Source organism: Apteryx rowi, unplaced genomic scaffold (genome assembly GCF_003343035.1).
Source record: "Apteryx rowi isolate R43461 unplaced genomic scaffold, aptRow1 scaffold_22, whole genome shotgun sequence".
Classification (NCBI taxonomy): Eukaryota; Metazoa; Chordata; class Aves; order Apterygiformes; family Apterygidae; genus Apteryx; species Apteryx rowi.
This window is the reverse complement of record NW_020448530.1, coordinates 4,575,323-4,590,033: the sequence shown is the minus strand read 5'-3', so window position 1 is coordinate 4,590,033 and position 14,711 is coordinate 4,575,323. Positions and strand designations below refer to the sequence as shown.

General features: G+C 37.3%; 1 protein-coding gene across 1 annotated transcript in view; it reads right to left on the bottom strand.

The window, feature by feature from the left end:
- ADD1 (adducin 1) overlaps positions 1 to 14,711 on the bottom strand; it is a 69,474-nt gene that overhangs the window by 21,996 nt on the left and 32,767 nt on the right. The window contains 8 exon segments of the mRNA XM_026064651.1: positions 2,177 to 2,353; positions 2,719 to 2,817; positions 2,967 to 3,110; positions 4,084 to 4,233; positions 6,786 to 6,866; positions 10,505 to 10,656; positions 11,761 to 11,923; positions 13,028 to 13,240. Of these exon segments, the coding sequence (XP_025920436.1) occupies positions 2,177 to 2,353; positions 2,719 to 2,817; positions 2,967 to 3,110; positions 4,084 to 4,233; positions 6,786 to 6,866; positions 10,505 to 10,656; positions 11,761 to 11,923; positions 13,028 to 13,222 (1,161 nt within the window). The 5' untranslated portion in view covers positions 13,223 to 13,240.

Genomic DNA, 14,711 nt, shown 5'->3' with positions numbered 1-14,711 from the left:
CTATCACACTTTTTGACAGTTCTTTCTATGGACAATAGTATATCATTAAACTGCAATGAGGTAAGCTAAGTTTGAATTTGTAGTGCACTTAAAGTACAGAAAAAAAGGTAAAATAATAACTGGTGGTTCCTGGTATTTCTCACTGAATTCTCATGTAATTGTTTAAGTCTTGGGAGCTCGATTTAAGTCCAAGCGCAGAATCCTGACTTTCCTTTGTACCATATTTCAATTTCTCATTTATACTTTTATTTTACTTCACTCAAATGTATTATTTGCCATTTCTCATAATTTTAAAATAAAGAGGAAAAAAAACAAAGAACTGGTTGATACAAAATGTAGGGTAGATAAAAAGATCTCTTTCGTATTCTAACAGTTCAAAATTCAGCATATTGTATACAAGCAAAGGCTTCGTTTTTTAAACGGGCATACTACTTTACATCCACATTCTCTCCCCTCCTTAATCTCTCCCTATGTTGTTTTTCTTTTCTACTTCCTCTGAAGTATATTTTGTTTCCTTTTTTACCCTAACACTACCGTCATGTTTCCCCTTTCTTTTGCATTCTTTTGTTTTGTTCAGCATTTTACATATAAAAAGCACATTTAACAGTATCTCTAAGAAGTTTCCAAAWACAAAATATTTGAGATTTGGCTCAAAGATAAAAAGTGCAAATAGCCTATTTCTCAATGCATTAAAACTCTTTGGAAACAAAACCAGTTGTAAAGAAGCTTTAGCCATGAGTATGTGCGCTTACTTTTCTTTGCAGAAGTTCTATGCATTAAGCACTGCCAAGGTGTCATCTTGGCTGCCGCCACATCTTTCAATGATCAAGGTACAACCTGACTAWCTATCTACAGCCTCAAGCAGTTAACTATATAACACGTGGCTATTTATAATAGTCAAGGCCTATACCAGATGATAGTAAGCTCCCTTCGATTCCTGTGTTCCTAGTAAGTATGACAAGTAAGTAGTTTCCTTTACAATCCTACTTTCTGTTTGCAGCAAGGAACACATGCATAAAGAATTGATACTCCCTGGGGAGACTGAAAACCAACTGAACCAACCAACCTACCAGCCTACCAACCTAACCAAAGGTACCAGTCAGTGTTATAGGGAGTCCACTGTTCCTAACCAACTTCATCAATAGCCTGACTATTGCTCACTAAAATCAGTGAGAATTTTTCTACTGACTTAAGATAAGGTTATAACCAACCATTTCATCTGATATGAAAACATGAGATATTCAAATWAATAATGATGAAGTAGCCTGAATTTTTCTTTTTCTGTACTATAGATAGGACACTGATCTAAGGTGGAAAAAACCCTCATTATTTACTATATAGTAAATGTGGTAGTAAGGGTTTTAGGTATCATTATTAGTATGGATCCTATTAGGGACACATGCATCACATCACCATGAAGACCACATTTTACCCTATGCCAAGGAACAAGATGCATTAAATCACAAATCAGAACACTTTGAGTCTGATTATAACAGTGACAATATGTTACACGAGATGTTCAGTACCACTGCCTACAGTCACCACTTGGGGTATTCTGACAGCAAAGGTATCATCTTTCCCAGGCAGCGAATGTCAGTAGTTGGTCATTCGTTACAGATGGGATTTTACTGAAACAGTTTTATCTGAAAATGACCTTATTAAATTTAATTAATAACTATATTGTTTATTAATATTAACATTGAGTTTAATTAAAATTAATCAAACTTAATAATTAATCATCCAATAATTAACTTATTGGAAGTCAAATCACGCTGGACTCAGCACCCAACACTGCTTTACGCATTTGGGGGAGGGCAGGGAAGGGGGACAGAGTGGAGAAAACACTCTCAAACATCAGAATAACAAGAATAACACCAGAATAACAGAATAATTTGGAACTGCCACCTCACATGAAATAAAGACCCCCTCTGATGCCACCGACAGCTATTATGAATACAAAAGAAAATCAACTATCTTCACAAAGGAGACCTGAAACATTCTTTTCATGTTACCTCCTCTTCTGAGGGCCCCTAAGATCTGGGAGGAAGAAGGCTACAGGTTGCATAAACTATTCTAATTACCTGCAGCCCATTCTTTACTCATGTCCCTTGTCTTGGCTTTTAAAATACTTCATGCATTATCATATAAAACAATTAGACAACAATGCCTGTCTTACCAGATTATCAAGCATTCGCATAAGAGCTTCAAATTCCTGTTCGCCAATCTGCCATTTTGGATGGGATACAGTACCCTCACCTGCTGGAGACTCGGGGGAACGAGACTTGGCTTTATACTTTCCAGGATCTAAAAGTACTAAATTGTCAGGTCCACCTGCACTGGCCAGGGTACGTACCTTAAAAACAATTAAGCCATCTTTTAGTTTTTTCAGTAAGAGTCATCAAGAAACTAGAAGAATTTAATCCATTTTAACATTAAATAAGTCAACATACTTGTATAAAAATTGCTTTAATGCTTTGAAAGCATGTCTGTTTTAATAAGCAGTTTATATCAAATCAGTGGTTCCAGTTCACCATTTGAATGTTGCTGGTTAAACTGATATTTTGGAAGCTTTCACATAAAACAATGATTTCACTAATCACTGGGTTAGTTTAGATCAGGAGTTCAACCAGTAAAGTGTACAACTATTCATGCGTTTGAAAAGTTAATGCAAGTTAATGTAACAGACTACATTATTATATAACACACTAAAATTCTTACTTGAATCTCACAGGCAAGCACTAGATTATGAATATAGTAGAACGCCTCCTCAACAGTCTCTCCAACTGATACCAAGCCATGGTTTCTGAGAATAAGGACCTAGAGAGACATTGCAAATAAAGTTAATGCAATAAGGCAAGTATTTACAATGAATTAAATATGTATCCATCCCATCTTGCTACCGATTAAAGAACATTCTCCCCTCCACCAACACACACTTTTCTTGAATTCTATCTGTAACTACTGACCTTGCTTTTAGGTCCCAAATTTTTCTGAATGAGCACTTTTTCTTCATCATCCACTAAAATACCATGGTAGTCATGATAAGCTACTTCTCCTAGGGAAAGTGCTTCAGGTGATATTGGCAAGAGACCACACTTCATTGCAGACACCTGAGAAATATTAAAACAACTAACTCATTTTTTTGCAAAAGCAACAAATCAGAAGTGATAATAAGGGCACACTCTGGAAAATGACTGCCATATGCTTTGCTGTTCTTACAGTCCTTCTAGTTACTGTTCGCAGCTTTTGGATAGGATACAAAAGTCACATTGTTCTTGGGTCTGACTTAATATGGCTGCTTTGACATGACATCAACACAGACATGAAAAGCCTCTGTCAAAATCAACCAGATCCTTCATTCCTTTCACTCCATTAAGTAATTCTTTTTTTCAAATACAAGGAATTGAGTGACAAACTTACACAGGTAATTCCACAGCACTGCAGGTAAAATCAAGAAACATTTTTAAAGATGTAAACTTTCAGACACTACTCTATAGCTCATAATTTTAGGAATCTTGTCATTTTTCCTTGAAATGGTTGTATTGCTGCTGTGAATCAGTTAAAATAAAAAAACCAACAAACAAACAAAAAGCACCTCCCCTCCCCCCCACCCACAAAATAAAACCCCACAAACAGAAAAACTACTCTGAAGTATCTGAGAAACTTGGTCACCAGATGACTCTGGAAAAAAATTCAAAGGGATACAACTGATTCATAACCAGTTGTTCTTATGAGACACATAAACCCGGTTATCTATTAAAACCAGATACATGTGTGCAGCCACAACAGTTTTCAGATGAGTATTACAGCCTGCCTGCGGCTGATTTTGGCTGTGCTGCCAGCGCCTTTTGTACTCAGGCCACAGCAGGTTTTCAAATATTTAAGAAAAACTTGATAAATTGTGCCTTACTACACCACTAGACAAAATGGCAAAGCTCTTATGACTTCCTGTCAAAAGATAGTATCTTTTGTGGTAACGGTTGTACAGATCTGAAATACCTGTTTTCCAAAACGAAGCAAACCAATGATTAAGGGGGACCACTTATTTTTCAGTAATGGCTGGGGAATAAAAAGTGTGCTTACCGCTGCCCCTGCTGGTGTATGAATATGCACAATGCATTTAACATCAGGTCGAGCCGCATAAATTGCGGAGTGCAAAGTAAAGCCAGCTTGGTTTACTCCCAAATTAGTGCTTCCACGATCAACTACATCTCCTTGAATATTGATTTTAACCTGGCAATGAAAAGAATTAGTTTCTTAATTAGTCCAAAACTGCCATAAATCTGATTTAATTCAATGTCTACCACCAAAGCTCTAAAACCATACTTTTTTCTAGTATTTTAACAAGTGCAAAAACATGTATGATAAGGCTCCAGGCAGATGACCACAGCACTGGCCTGAGATTAAACTAACTGAGCAGGACAGGAGAAACCACTAGATACAACATCAACAAAAATTGTTGCATGTAACAGGTAGCAGTGTAAAATGCTGACAAAAGTTACAGATAGTGCTGTGAGGAATGGCTGGATTTCACAGATCTTTAAGATGGAGTTATGTAAGAAACAGCCAAACTTTACAGATACCTGAAGAGGAGTATTTGTGGAGCAGATCCTTGCAAGGCCAACAGCACCTAGGTAACTGTATCAGTGATACCTTATAAGGTTGATTGCCTAGGTAAGGGTATTGGAAATACCAGATTTGGGTATGGACATAGCAAGACTGGGAATAAAAGGGAAAAGTAATTATGAGTGGGTTGTTTATGGGGAAGGGGACAAGGCTGGAGAAAGCAAAGGACCAAGGTGGAGAAGGGAAAAATAAGCATGGGAAAAATAGAGAGAAAGGGGGGACCAAAGGGCCAGTTGTGTAAGCAGGCCATTGGTCAGTATGCTTGTCCAGCTAAGCTCTGCTCCTTGTCACCATAGTCCATCTTCTTATTAAACCCTACTGCTAGCTATTTTCTGTGCGAGTGCGCTCTCTGTTCTGTTTGTGCACGTGTATTTTTCAAGAAAACTTCAAGTCAGACTAGCTGCTGAGTAGCAACAGGCCAGAATCCGGAAAGACCCAAGGTCTGAGGTAGAGACTGGATAAGAGTTGGGGCACGGACACTGGACAGACTTAAAGACTGGGCCAAAGTCCGAGGAACCTGTGAATGTGAGTATGCATGGGCTAAATAAACAGAGCTTTGTGTATGTTCCACCAACGAGCTTTAAAGCCTGATTAGCTGGAGAGTAGGAACAGGATCAAGCTGTTCATGTTGTTCATGTTCATGGAAGTGCTGTTTGTGTTTATGGGGCTGTCCTGGTCTCCTGTCTGTGGTATCTGTTAATGGCAACCATGCCTGTAGCAGGTGTGTGTCCGCACCTGCATGCCCCTGCCTATTTGGAATACATCCTCAGCCTTGCTACCAGCTGGACTTGGGAAGAAGGAAAAATCAGAAGCCATGCATCTAGTGGACTGAGATGGAAGGAAAGAGCTGGGTCCTTTGGCACACTGGATTCAGCTACCTTTAACCTTGTACCTTGCCAAACAATAACAACCCCACACAATATGACTAAGATACTACTTTATCAACCAAATTTGTGGTGCTCCATAAAAAGTTTATATTATTTTCTGTTTAAAAAAAAATTCATTAGTCAGCTGTACAGACAAGCTGTTTGCTCAGTGCACTTTGCAGTTCTCATTCTCTTAATCCTTGTTAAGGCAATCCCACTAAGTTTTCAATAATCGCGCAGCCTTGACTCTAAGTGCTTACATATCTGATATAAAGACAAAAGCAGAAAAAACACCTTAAAAAAAAAAAAAAAAAAAAAAAAACAAAAAACTTCTTTGGAGTTTTGTTCGTAACAAAAAATATCCCTCCCACACAGCCCTTAATCTCCTCTAAAAATCCTGAAGTAACATGGAACGGTAGCTCTTAGTTCTTTTCATTAAATTTAATGTAAAGGCTACAACAAAAGGAAAGACGGTTATGGCAGACTTATGTAAGAAAAAGCCAAACCTTAGATACAGCTGAAGAGGCGTATTTGGACCTTGAGGGGAGCAGACTCTTCTAAGATCAGCTGAAGTCTGAGATGTTACTATTCTGCATATACTTATCTCACCTCTCTGCTAGAGGTTACTTACCTTACAGTAGCCAGGTGGAAGGGACAGTGTGAAAGTTCCTGATTTGCCTCAGTGCAAAAAGAGTCAACCTCATTAATTCAGGTTACCTTCAGCAGCAGCCTAAGTAAGCTGCACTGAAGATAAAGGGTCACAAAATTCTTCCTGCTAGCTAACAGTTAAGTAATGTCTTCTCCCACTAACATTACACCCTAAAGAGATAGTTTACCTACATCAACTATTTACATCATTAAACCATGGCTACTGAATGACACATCCAACACAATGCCTTGAAATTGTAATTATTGTAATTATTTTGCATCATTTATGTCTGAAATAGGTATTGTCACCCTCGAAAAGCCTGACCCAACAGCCAACGGAATTCAAGGGAGTGATGCAGTTAGCTATCCAAGTGATCTGGCTCCTGTTTACAGCTGGGGGGCACCTCGTGGTGTATATGTGGAGAGAAGAAAAAAAAAAGAAAAAAAAAACAGCAAAAACCAAAAAAACACTCTCTCGAAGATACTTTAACTTTACCAAAACCAACCATATTCAGTAAAACTGTCCTACACATGTAACAAACAGAAAATAAAATATTCTCTAGGATAGAATTTAAACAGCTACAGACATGCAGACAGAGAAGATTCAGCTACTCATATTTTACAGCTGTAAAAATAAGTGTTTACCAGACTGGATGCAGTAACCTCACTGTAGAGAAGTCCAAAAGGTACAATGAGGAAGTGTTCCTGTTCAGAATTTACTCTGGCCTAAGGATAAAACGAGAGTAAAAGGCAAGTTAAGAATACTTTATTAAAGCATGCAATACAATACATACAATATAAAGCTCCAAAACCAAATCACACAGTGACATGAAAGTTACTTTTATTTCCTGAGTATGGAATGAGTAAGTATTCCTGTACCATACACAATGTGACTTTCATGTATGCTATAACAGATAATCAACATACAGCACACTTGATAATAATTAACCCATGCTGAACAGAACCAGATGGTAGGTACAAACCAAAGTCCTTCAGGTTGATGGACAATGGTAATCCTTACATCCTGTGCTAATGACAGCTAGATTACTATGGATAAAACGAATTACTCTGTGTGATACATGAAAAAAAGTCACTGCATTTTAGAAAAACAAATTTATACTCCAATGGTATTTATATCATAGTAACATACAAGGCATGAAATAGAAAAGGCTGTGAAAATTTAAGAATTCAGCCAACAGATTTAAAACATATTGATGCTGAGTAGGGTTCCATCCCCAATGTTGGTACCATGCGAGATATTGTGAGCAGTGCAGCATACTTGTAGATTTTCTACCAAGTATCCCACTCCTCACTTAAGTTTTTGCTCTGTAGTCTAATTCACACATGCAGAAGTTTATAATATAAAAATAAATCTGACTTCAAACCATTTACAGCTTGGGATATATCTTATTCAAGTTTGTACAGTGATAAGTACCAGACGGCTAGGTCATTTAGGTAGCTCTTAATGGAGAATTAAAACACTTCAAATATCTTACTGTACATGTGAGCAAGGTAGATCTATATTTATGATCACTAAAGTGAGGAAGTCAGCATGTCAGAAGTAAGTTTTTCAGAGCTCATGAAAAAACTCTTTCTTGCATGAATGAACAGAAACGGTTTTAGGAAACTCCCTACTTTGCTATTAGTCTACCCAATCTTTTCGACTTTTCTATTTCCCCAAGATGTGACTATTTTATGCTATCTCAGGTCTGCTACTACTTGTAACATTACATGCATTCTTTATATAGGTCTAGTGCAGGAAAACAAACCTAAAATAAATAGTTGATTAGCAATATAAAATCCAATGCCGCCAACATTTTGGTTTGTCCATCTCTGACCAGCACTTGAAAATTTTCATCTTTCTTGGATGACGCTTACATGGCATACCCTTCATTAACATCAATATGCAATTTGCTTAAAGTATCCAATTGCTAGGAAGTCTTCACTTGTTTAGGAAGTGTACTTAGAGAAACAGTAGTTATCATAATCTTATGCAAGTAATATATAGCAAAGGGCAAAAATTTTAACAAAGGAGATCTCATTCAAAATTATCAGGCACAGCCTTTCAGCTGCTTTTACAGACTCATGATTTCCTCAGAAAGGGAATCAAAAGTTTATTAAAAACAAAACGGTACTGTTGCTCTCTTGCAGCAAACCTATTTCAACTTCTTAGGCTTCAGCTTGCAAACAACTGGTCTCCCTTAGTTTCAGTTCTAATCATTTCAAAATTAACAGTTCACTGTATTGTGACAAACAATTTTTGTTTGGAACAATATAATTTAGCTGGTGTAAAAGATAAGCACATTTGCATAATATAAGAGAAATAAACACAGGCATGTACATAGGTTGCATAACCAGTACAGCCTTTCTTAAGTAGGGCTCCAACTCCAGCAAAACACTACAGCTCTGAATATCAGTTACCACAAAGAGGTGATTAGGTTTAAGTTGTGCTGCTGGATTCAGAGAGGTAACAAAGACCGTAGACTTTACAAAGCTTACGCATTCCACTTGTCTAGGTTGCTATAACCGAAAACAAAGCCAACCTGTTGCTCAGTCACTGGTGTTTATCTTTCCAATTTAAGAAACCACAGGCACTCAAAAAAAAGAAAAATTTCTAGTACAAAATCTATCTTTCTTTATGACCAGCTGGTAACACAGATACAGCAAAAGAGCCTTCAACAAACAGCACCAGTTAGTTCAGATTAACCTGTACTTCTATGAATCACCAAAATCATTCTCAGTTACAGTAACGTTAGTGATTTACAAAATCTTCTACTTTGTTATGCAAGACAAAGAATAGGTATTATTCAAATGCCCAAAAAACTAATGAGGCTGCTTGAACATAAGATAAACAAGCAGCAAGACACACAAACCACCCTACTTCAGGATTAGATCCAATCAATAGCTCACGTTCTCAAAGCAAACCAAGACTTGGTGAATAAAATATCTTCTGCAAACCTGTAATTTTAAATTCCGCCTAACCCAAGAGGCATCCAAGTTTACTATACGTTATCTTATTTGACTCTAAAGCTCTTGATGCTCTGTAATTTTGCTTCTGTATCAGGATGGTACCGGTCTGAACAATTCCACACCTAGCAGCTGCGAGCAATTGCTGAAGATCCAGAAAATCAAAGATCACCTCCCCAGACTGACATATGCTCTCACATCCTTGCAATTCCTTTCTCCTCAAACGCACAGGATAGCCTTCCGAGAGGGGCGTTATTATATCATTTTTATTATTTAAAATGTATACTGGTAGCATTTAACTTTAATGCAGTATCCTAGTGATTAGAGCACCCGTTCACAAACAGTGAAAACTTGGAGTCAAAACCCAGTTCTGCAAGAAGTCACATACATTTGCCACATTCCAAAAGCGCGCCCTGCTACCACAACACTACATAAAACATGGGCATACAGAACATAAAGATAAGACTGTTTTGTAAATATACATACAGCCTTAAAGGAAGGCTGAACTATGGCTTGTGACTACCCGGTAACAAACTATTAACCACAAACCTTCCAGTACTACTTTGCCTTTCAAAAGCTGTCTAAAATACTGTCCAAATCTCATACTCCAGGTGCTTTGACTGTGTCATCCACCTCAACTGGTAACACCATTATCCAATCTTCCTGTGCTTTCCTCCAGCCCCATTAAAAGAAAGGCAACTTGATAAATCCCATCCCAATCACATGGCATTGCCGTAACGACTTCTCTAGGCACACCACTATATAGGGAAAAAAACAATTCAGCTCTGTTAGGAAAACAATAGAATGGGTTTTACACCACAGCTGTGACTTTACTCATGAGACTCATGTTGATCATTCTTCTGGCATATAAAACCTCCTTGATTTGACCTCCTTGTCATTATTATTATGGATGCCAGTGATTACTCAGTCACAAGGAAAATAGCTGGCACGCAGCATTAAGCTAAGTAGCGCGCTCGTGTTCAGAAGTACTATGGTTTCTTTTACAAAAAGGTTGGTAGAGAATTTTCAGTAAAATTCAACTGAATGACTAATAAGAAGGTATTTTAGTACTTTGAAAGAAAACTAAGATATTACCATACAGAATAAAGTTATTCACTCCATTTAAAATACTAAAAGACCGAGTCTTTCAGTAACCTTAATTTCATCTTGAGAACTTTATGTACACTCTCTTAAGACTCTATTCAGACTACAGTGGCTGACATTCAAGCTGTTCAGCTCTTGTGCTTGAGATGCAATGATAAATCTCTTCACTATTAACCTGCCTTCAATCCTCTTGCTCTTCTTCCACACAATGAGAAAGTGACAGATGGGGGAAGGGCGTAATTCTCTTGTACATTAAAACAATTGCTTCCGTTATCTGTTGATTCAGTACTCACTGTTATATGATTGTAAATAAGCTGAGACCAGCCAAAGAGATCTGCTAATCTGTAGAAAGCTGCCAATTTACATCGTAACAACTTCTCCCCTTTTTCATAAGCAATTGAATCTGATCCTCTCAGATCATTCACTGGTGTCACCATGCCAAGACCTGAAAAGGAGGAGGGGGGAAAAACACATGCGAGTTAGGTACTCAGCATCAGTTAAAACCTAACAACGTGTGTCAGTATTATAGGCTGCTCTTACATGCTACTATTAACATATTAACCTAAGAAACAGGCAGCAAATATTAATTACCACAACGTCACAATCTATATTGCACAAACGTAACTATGATCACTGAGAAGACCATTTTTTGTGGATATAATCAGAATTAGTTTCCTTCCTTAATATTCATTAGTGCCAAGGTAACAGTGGGTTCCTTAGAAAAATATATTTTCTCTCTCTCAAACCCATGACTGCCTTTAAAATACAACTATTGGTTGATACTAGAAAAAAAAAATGCAACTCTACGTATTTCAGTTGTTTGAAATAAGTAATACTGTATTCTTGAAAAGTAGAATTATATATCTAGCAGGACAGAATCACAAATTTGTGTGCATTCAATTAGGAAAAAATAAGCACAGTCTAGAGAGAGGARGATTATGGTAAAGAATTAAAAATGCTGCATATCTAACTACAGTGCAGTTAGAAATGTGGTTTGAAGAAACTGTGGTAAAGTAGAACTAGACCATGTTACAGTCTAAGTACAGCTTCATTTTGGAGCACAGACAGGGATTTATGTTCCCTGAAGCATACCAAAACCTGTGTGTGTGTGTGTGTGTGTGTGTGCGCGCATTTCCTTTTTTTGTTTTGCTTGCTGATGTTTCTTGTCTATAGCTTTGCTTCACAGAAGAAAGTCACAAACAGTACTGCAAAGGCAAAAAATAACTAGTTTCCAAAGGCCTCCACTGCTGCTAGATTATTAATGAGTGTTTTATTCTCCAGTAGACAATCCATCTGATAAATCTAAACATTTAAATACTGCTAAAGTTTTCAACTACTGCCCACTTATCAGGCTTATTTTTCAATTAAGGTATCACATTTGAAACGGCTGTTGATACAAATTACACACACAAATCGCATTGCTTCTCACTAGCATTCAGCAACTAAATCAATTCATTTTACGTTTAGTCTTCCTGTGAGCAGAACAGGATGGCATTTCCAAAAACCAACAAAACCCCAAACTGTTAGTTATATGTTAAGGTGCACTCACTCATGTTTAAGGCAGCCATTCCGCCTTGTGGTGCTGCTGGGTAGACGTTTGGTACATTTGTCGTCATGAAATCTGCAATCTGCTGCAAAGCCAATAAGCCTGTTGGGTTCTTTCCTTTCTTAAATTGTTCCTGGATCATAGATTCCAATTCTTCACAAAAAGCCTAGCAACAAGATAGTGCATATTGTCAAGCATGACTCAAATGAACTTCAACCCTTCAAATACAACATCTTTTTAGCATTCTGATGGAAATGTCTTATACCTCTTCTACAAAACAGCTCCGGACAGAGTTAATGGGTGCAGACTGTTACTTGGAACTTCAAAGAACAACATTTTCAACAACATGAGTAATTTTTTCCCCCTCTCTCTTTAAAGAAAAGTTCCAGCATACTTTCTCCAAGTAATACCAAAACTCATTGAGCCTATTAATATGGATTTTGGAAAGAAGGAGCAGGAAATACAATCAATTTGAAAGAAGATAAAATCTGAAAGTCAAAGTAGTAGAACCAGAAAAAAGAAGGAAAGTTATCAACCTGGGACAGTTATCAACGGGGAAATGAGCGCCAAGAGGGCAGCCAGCCACAGAGAGAGGAATAGCCACCAGACTTTAAAACTATGCTTAGATTAGGGATTTGTTTATGTTCCTTTTTTTTAAACTTAAAATAAAAAAAAAGAGAAAAGATTTTTACTACTACTGCTAGCTGCTTTTTTGACTAGAACACTGAAATTTGTACTGTAAGAAAAGTTCAATCAAACATTAAATCTAAATAAAATGGGTTGATCTCACCTGAAAAACAGTAACTATACCACTACATCCCTATTCTCAATGAAGGCATGTCACAAAATGTTTTATATCTCAAGCCACCCACCAGTTACACAAAAGGAACAAATGTTACGAGAGCAGTTTTGTTTTGCTTCTTTTCTCCCTCAGGGAAGCTTCTTTAATATCAAACTGCAATCACTCGCAGTTTATTATTGTTCCCTGATTAAACAGAGAGTTCTGAAAACAAGACTGAGGAAATGCTTGATGAGTAGACAATAAAAATGCAACCAGACAACATGAGAAAATCATGCTACAAATGAATACTTGAACAGAAAGGCCAACTAGGCAAATCAAATGGGTTTAAGACATAATAAAATTCTTCAGTTCCATTGGGATATTCAAAAAATAGAGAGAGAGAGAGAGAGAGAGAGAGAGAGAGAGAGAGGGAGAGAGAGAGAGAGACAATATTTAACACTGTAAAGATGCAGCAGTTTCTTTTCTTACTGGGCTTTGAAGAATCATGGAGACTCTCTTCTTCTGTTCCATCATGTTAAAATCCTGGCGAAGGTCAGGCGCCATATTCCTCTCTCTCAAATAATCTGGGTTATTTTCATCAACTCGATCAAAATATCTCTCCTTATGAGGGGCTGTTGTTGGAGGTGGTGAAGTCACCACCGCTGCACCAGAATCACCGTTCATAGCACAGTTTTAAGGATCCTGTGAAGTGTGGGGGGCGGGGGGGACAAACAAAGACAAAATTATATTTAAGAACTTCATTTGTGTTATTTCAAAAGAGTGACAGTTCTAATCCACTACAATTAATATGGCTCCCCAAACACAGAAGCCATAATTGTGCAGTTGGATAGCATTTTTTTTGAAGGAGAAATACAAGATTTTAAAATACAAGATTAAAATATAGGTAATTATATATGCAAAAACATATATACTACATACATGCTACACAAAACTGCTCTAAAGCTCTCATTTAAACTACTTGGAGGTCTTTAAGCTGTATACATAGCTACAGAATTCCTGTGTAGCTGTAAGTGCTGAGCATTACATGTGAACTATAATCTTTTATATAAACAAAAAAAACATGGCTTGATTTTCAGAAGCATGAGAGTCCTTCAAATCTTCCTGCAGTCAATGACAGAAGAGGTTCAATACATCCAATGTCTAAAATCATTGGCTCTTTTTTTGTCTTAAAAAGTTAAGGCACACATACAAGACTATTGTGTAAATCAGAATTCAGATCATTAAGGAAAATGGAATATATGTATGTTCACTAATAAGAAGAATCAATACCACCAAAACAAGCTCAGATTCCAAACAAATTTCTGGAAAGATGCTCAAAAAAACCCTGAAATGTCCTTTTCATGAACAGATGTTTATTTTAGGTTCATTCTACAATGCGCCCATCAGTGCAGAAGTTTTACGTATTGGAATAAAACAATTGCTTGTACCAACTACAAAGTCTGAAAATTCAGCCCGCAKTGCTCACATACAGTTTCCTTCTTTCATCCACAAGAATGCCTTTGTACAACATTATCCCCACTGTCTGGAAACAACATTATAATCTTCATTCAAAAACCCCTCCAAAACCAAAAGAACACAACCATTTTTAGAAGATTTTTTTGCAGCTTTTCACTGACAAGCAACCAGTTTAATAAAGCCAGCCCTGCAACACCTTGAGACTGGAACCTCCAACTACTTATCATTGACAAATTAAATTAAATTCGAGCTTTTTCAGGGAAAATGATTTTCTTCAAGTATCATACATGACTAAAAGTCTCACCAACACAAACTGTACTTTACTGAACTGTAACAGAAGTACTTAACTARGAATGGCTTGCTAGTTCAGCAAACTGCAATCATGTACCTTCTGCACAGACTATGCAAGGTTGAAACTCCTTGCCCTCAGGACACGTAGCAATTTCACCACCCAAAAGGAGCTGAGAGAAGTGAGGAGGTCTTTTCCTGCAAGTGGAGGCAGGGACGAAGAGAACAAAGTAGCAGAATCCAGCTCCCGGACCGGATAAGGCAAAATAACAGACTAATTTCAATCATGCCAATTGAGACCGGGGATTCATGCAGGCAGGAAAACATTGATCTAAACAGCCAGTTTCATTATACATTTATACTTTACTTTCACGAGGGTTAGTACCATTAAAATCTGCTGATACTATCA